The following is a 6,000-nucleotide window of genomic DNA, read 5'->3' on the forward strand; positions in this document are numbered from 1 at the left end:
TCCCCACATTTTGCTCAAAATTCAACTATGCTTAGGGTGGGAGGGAAGGGGTCGCTAGTTTTACTAATTTCACTGGAAAGATCCCAACACTTTTGACCTCCATGATAGCCTATAACATAAAAACGCTGAAAAAACAAACTACAGTCCTCAGCTCCACAACCGTCACTTGTAAACAAGAAATAGTATACAGTCGAATTCTGTTTGCGAGCACTTTTATTAGGACCAGTATTGTAAAAACCCAACTTAAGCTCTGTATTGAAAAGCTCTCTTGAACGACCGAGACCACCTTCCTGGATTACCCGCTGGCCTTTTTCTTTGTTTTTAGATTCTAGTAAGTAACCATTCGGTCAACAGTTGAATGAAAGCGATAACTTCTTGAACAAAAATTTGTATACTTAAAATAACAGCTAAAAACTCATTAACTTCGAATGTGATAAGCAAAAACAAAAGAACTATTTTAACATATTGTAAAATTCCGAAAATAAGCCCCCCCATGTATAAACCCCTCCAAATATAAGCCCCCCAAAATCGTAACGCAAAAAACCCTCCGTTAAATCGCCCCCCCCCCCCCCACCAAATATAAGCCCCCCCGCCCGGGGGGGTTGCAATTAGAAATTGCCCTCAAATACATAGCAAAACATAGCAAAAACGGTAAATTTCCTTCCAATTTTAAAGGCTAGCCCAATCGTTGTGAAACGCAAATTCGTAGATAAGCCCCTCCCCCCCTCCCGAACATAAGCCCCTCCAAAGATAAGCTCCTCAAAAAGGGCCTTTGAAAAATATAAGCCCCTGGACTTTTTTTCGGAATTTTACGGTAACGGTTATTAACGATGACATCACAATTTTTTGCGAGAAGCTCTCGCAAGCGACACCTCAATAAGCTGATCACATGGACACTTATGAAAGCTCATTCTTGACAACCAGCAGCTCTAGTTGTGAGCACTTCAGTGGATTCCCGAGATGGTCGAATACAAGAGCCTTGACTGTACTAGGTCCACTGGCGTTCAGTACGATTTATTAGTGGATTCAGCGAATCAGTTTGACGCTTGCCTCGAATTGCTGCATACAGTTAAAACGATTATTGACCTACCTTTTTACTGTCTCCGTGTACGTAAACTTGATGAACCATTGGGCATTGTGTATAAACTGTCTCGATCTTCTCTGGTGCAATGTATTCGCCCTGAAGCAACACAATAAACAAAAGGGAGCTTAAGCAACAACGACGGCTACGGCTAGGAAAACGTCACTTAAAAATTGAAATGGTGCTGCTTCAAACTTCATTGCGCTTATTTCATATCCTTTTAATTCGTCAAATGCTGGTAATTTTTTCTGGAGTTGAATTCTAAAAGACTGTCGAAGTTCAGGAAAAGAGAAAGAAAGTCGTTGTGTTGTGTCCACGTCCTCCAAAAAACGTGAAATTAGGCATTTTCACGTCGTAGTCGTGCAGAAATATACAAAAAGGCGTGATGCACGTGCAGAGTTATCTTAACCTATTGTATTTTTGCCGTCCTCGTTCAGTTGCCGTCGCCGTTATCGTTGCTTACGCTCCCTATTTACCGGGCAATGCTGAGTAAGAAATCGTGACTTAACGTCAGTGGATAGCCCAGAAATTGTTGCCGACGCCAAAGGAAGTTCAATGATTTATTTTTTATGAATCTACCAGAGGCTGCAGCATGTTCGGTAATTTGTGGGAAACGCAGAGTAGCCACTGTTTCCCAAAGACAGAGACCAAACGGCGCTTAAGCAAAGCAAAACGATTTATTTACTCCACTGCGCATGAACAGACCAATGCCCAATTCTCTATTTTCCAATTGCCCATAATACACTCTGTTTGCCCCCCAAATTCTGCATAAACCATTGTTTTTAAATACTCCTGGGAGTATTGCATTTTCCCAAGGGCATTTTAAGACAATAAGTTATGCAAAATTTGGGGGGCAAACAGAGTGTATTATGGGCAATTGGAAAATAGTCAATTGCAAATTGTAATTGTTTACCCACGAAGCACTTAGGAGTTCTTAAGAACTCGTTGAGACGTGCCCGTGCGTTCCAGATCGAATTGGAATTTGGAAGTGTTGCTTTTTCATGGAGAGGGGAAAACCGGAGTACCCAGAGAAAAACCAATGTAATTTACTGCCGTTCTTGTCCTCAAACTGAGCTTCAATGCTTGTCGTCAGCGCTACAGATTGAGAGCTCTTGCTGGGACCAAAATAACACGCAGGCGCACAACAGCTTCCCATTTTGTAACCAATGGCAACCGCTTTTGTTTCACATTTCTCAGGTTGCGCAGAAAATGGAAATCCGTGCTCACTACAATGATTGCAGCTCTGGGGACGAGAATGGTTACCTGCTGGTGACGTAATAATCCCTAGACCCATCAAAACTTTATAAAAATAACTTAAATTATTAAAGAGCTTACACGCATCCACCTTTGAAAGCTCTATGTCAAAAGTATACAACATCTTTCTTCCAGCGATGACCGTGTTTACCTGTGAAAGCTTGAAAATGTGCTTTTTGCGGTCAATCAGACGCAAAGTTCCATTCTGCAATGCAAAATGAAAAAAAAATGTCTACATATAACAAAATTCAAATTAATCAACAACACTGTAAATGCCGAATAAGAACTTTAATAAAGTACTTTAATTAATCTTCTATTTTGTTTGTCAAGTGCGTACTAAAGCTTTAATTTTCGAACTTGCGAGTAGTAAAGGATAACCAATCAGAGAGAAGGACTGAGCACTGGATGAAAAACGGCCAAACAGAGGGCCAGAGTTTTGGATTTCACAAAATCTACATTTCTGATAATGGCAAAGAAGCTATCGTTACACGAGGTTTGTTCTGACTTTTGAGACTTAAGATGTAACCTTGAATCGTTACTATTATATACAAGTATTCTAATGAAACCTAATGAGCAATAATTTTCAGACAGACTATTTATTTGGCTTTAAATGGTGATTCGAGCTTGTGAGTCCGTGGACAAAATCCCAAAGTGTGACCATTCAAACGAACGATACTTAGCGGTACCTTCCTCTGGTACTGTTTATTACGTTGTACAAGGTGATTCTAACTTTTGAGTCTGTGGACGAAATCCTACAGTGTGACTATTCAAATGAACTGTGCTGAGCAGTGATTTCCTGTGGTTCGGTTTATTATGCTGTACAAGGTGGTTCTAACTTTTGAGTCCTTGGACGAAATCCTTAAGTGTGACCATTCAGATAAACGGTACTGAGCAGTGATTTCCTGTGGTACTGGCCATTATGTTGTACAAGGTGGTTCTAACTTTTGAGTCTCTGGACGAAATCCTGAAGTGTGACCATTTAAATGAACGGTACTGAGCAGTGATTTCCTGTGGTCCTGTGTATTGTGCTGTACAAAGTGATTCTAACTTTTGAGTCTGTGGACGAAATCCTAAAGTGTGACCATCCAAATGAACAGTACTGAGCAGTGATTTCCGGTGGTTCTGTTTATTATGCTGTACGAGGTTGACACTTTTAAGTCTGTGAATGACATCGTTAAGTGTGTCCATTCAAATGAATGCCATAGAGAAGTACTTTCCTGTGGTACTGTTTATAACGTTGTACAAGCTAACTGTAACGCTTGACACGGCGAAAAATACCCTGTTGCAATAACACTAATAAGTTCTTCAGGAGTCACTACAAAGATGACATCACTAACCGGTTGCCACTCCCCAATATCGCCTGAATGCAGCCATCCGTCCTCGTCAATTGCCTCCTTTGTCTTCTTCTCGTCATAAAGGTAGCCCTTGAACACGTTCGGTCCGTAAAAGCAAATCTGACATGCGACGTATAGAAAGAATTAAAAATAAAGATTAGAAGATAGAAGACGGCAAAACGTGAATGCCGTCCAGCGAATGCCATTCCCATGTAGAAACAACAAAGAAATTGAGAAGTCAGACAGGAGACCCTTCCTGACCTAGCTGGTAATCACGGTTCTCTAAAAAGTTTGGAGCTATAGAGCGAGTCTCCCTATATTTCTGCAAAGCGAACTTACGTTCAGCGGTCACCTCTATTGATAAGATACTAGCGAGGGTTCCGTGGCTGTTTTTAATTTTGTTTTTTCAGATCTGAGAAACGAGCCACGGTTTTTGTGTCTGCACGCCAATCACAGATGCTTAGGGGACCCTTTTCTAATTGGCTTTAATTGGTCTTTACAGCTAACAATGAGCCATTTATACGAGGAAAAATAAGAAGTGCCTTACATAGGACGCGTCCTAAATAGGACTCAAAGTATCCAGTATAAACAGCACATTTCGTTTGAAATTTAGCTAAGACGCGTCTTATCTAAGAACAGCCCCTAACACCTATCCTTTGATAAGACGCGTCTTTGCTAAGTCGCGTCTCAATGTGCCGTTTATACGTCTAATGAAAGACGCGTCTTATTTTTTCTCGTATAAAGGGCACTAATAGAGACCTTTAGCATCAGGTTTTTCATGGAAAACCGCAAACCGTAAACCGCAAAATGTCACGTGACTGTCACGGTCTTGCTCGCGTTTGCAGTTTGCAGCTCATGTTTGAACGGCAGAAAGATTTTCCAGCGGTAAGTGACTTACGGCAAGGGTTTTTTTGGCACTGACATTTGTACAGCCTCGCGTACAAAGGCACGAAATAGCTTTTTATATCCGTCTGCGATGTGTTTGTTGGATTTTTGATCTCGAATCCATGAATTAGTCCTGTTTTTTGGGCGATATGACTTGGGTCTAAACGTTTGGACCCAAGCCAAATTTACGAGGATTTGTATGGAGTCACCAAAGCATAACTGAGGTAATATATCAGAGACAATTTGCCCCACAAGGCTAATTTTTGGCAAGTAGGCGTCTTGGGCGTTGTTCTTTCAGAACATCTTGACAAATCCCATAATTTCACAAATTTAATTTTTTGTGACGTCACACTTTAGTACTCTATAGTATGAATATAATAGTCTTAAAGGATCAATTTAGGTTTCTGGAAAACTGCCCACCTACCCCTCCCCTAACCCAACATTTTGCCCTAAGTGAGAAGCAAGCGGTAATGTTGGCTTAGGGAAGGGGTAGATGGGCAGTTTCCCAGAAGCCTGAATTGATCCGTCTTAACTTCCTCACCTCTCCTTTGCCATCTTTGGCAAAATATTCCATTTCAGGGACGTCAACAAGCTTTATCTTGTTGCATGGAAGTGGCGGACCAACATGACCTATTATCAAAAATACAGTAATAAATACTGAGAGAATTTGTCTGACTCACCAAAATTTTACCACGATCCAAGGTCGAAGGAAGTCATTCTTACTTTTCAGACTAGCCTATGTGGCTCCCGTAGATTTTACCTACAATGTCACACAGTTGTGTCGTACTCTAGACTTGCGCGTCATCCCTACTATCTTAGAGCCTGGAACAGGCTGACTGGTTAGTAGCTCACGCTCCATTTAGATCGGCAGATAGTTGATAACGCAAAAGATGCGAAGCTCTTAGTCCGTGATCTACTTGTTTTACAAAAAATCTAGTGACAAGTATTTACTGCCAGACACTGCAACAATCTCTACTCACTCTCTAGGAGCTGATGGACAGCGATTACGCCGCAGAATTCGCACAGATTAGTAGCACAACTTTTACTATGGTCAATTGATCAATGGGAATTTCCACAATTTTATTTCTCACCGTAAGTTTGATCGCCGATCATTTGTATGGTCGCAGCAGCCGTTGTCTCAGTCTGGCCGTAACCTTCCAGCACCTGATTAGAAAACAGAGTCAGATATACAGTATAAATGTTGAGAGAACTCTCGTTCCCAATGCGAGTGAGCCTCAACAAGTTTTTGCGTGGGCATGTTAAATTTTGGTCCAATTAGTCATTAGCCAGGGCGAAAGGAGAAGCTCTCGTTAATATTTATAGTTTACTCAAACAAAATATAAAATCATGTAATACTAAGCCGCGACGGCAACGAAAACGGCAAAAAAAAAAATCAATACCGGTAGGTTAAAATTAGCAAAAAAAAACCAACAACAACAACTTTGC

General features: G+C 41.0%; 1 protein-coding gene across 5 annotated transcripts in view; it reads right to left on the reverse strand.

The window, feature by feature from the left end:
- The window catches only part of LOC140946343 (long-chain-fatty-acid--CoA ligase 1-like), a 33,857-nt gene that overhangs the window by 5,692 nt on the left and 22,165 nt on the right, over window positions 1-6,000 (reverse strand). For 4 of the 5 annotated variants that reach the window (XM_073395443.1, XM_073395445.1, XM_073395442.1 and 1 more), the window contains 5 exons: window positions 5,646-5,718; window positions 5,096-5,184; window positions 3,673-3,789; window positions 2,487-2,540; window positions 1,091-1,180 (listed from right to left, as the gene is read on the reverse strand). In XM_073395443.1, coding sequence (XP_073251544.1) covers window positions 1,091-1,180; window positions 2,487-2,540; window positions 3,673-3,789; window positions 5,096-5,184; window positions 5,646-5,718 — 423 coding nt within the window. Of the gene's footprint in view, window positions 1-1,090; window positions 1,181-2,416; window positions 2,541-3,672; window positions 3,790-5,095; window positions 5,185-5,645; window positions 5,719-6,000 lie in introns of all 5 variants that reach the window. The other variant, XR_012166841.1, reaches the window with a different exon arrangement.

This window comes from Porites lutea, chromosome 8, assembly GCF_958299795.1.
Source record: "Porites lutea chromosome 8, jaPorLute2.1, whole genome shotgun sequence".
Classification (NCBI taxonomy): domain Eukaryota; kingdom Metazoa; phylum Cnidaria; class Anthozoa; order Scleractinia; family Poritidae; genus Porites; species Porites lutea.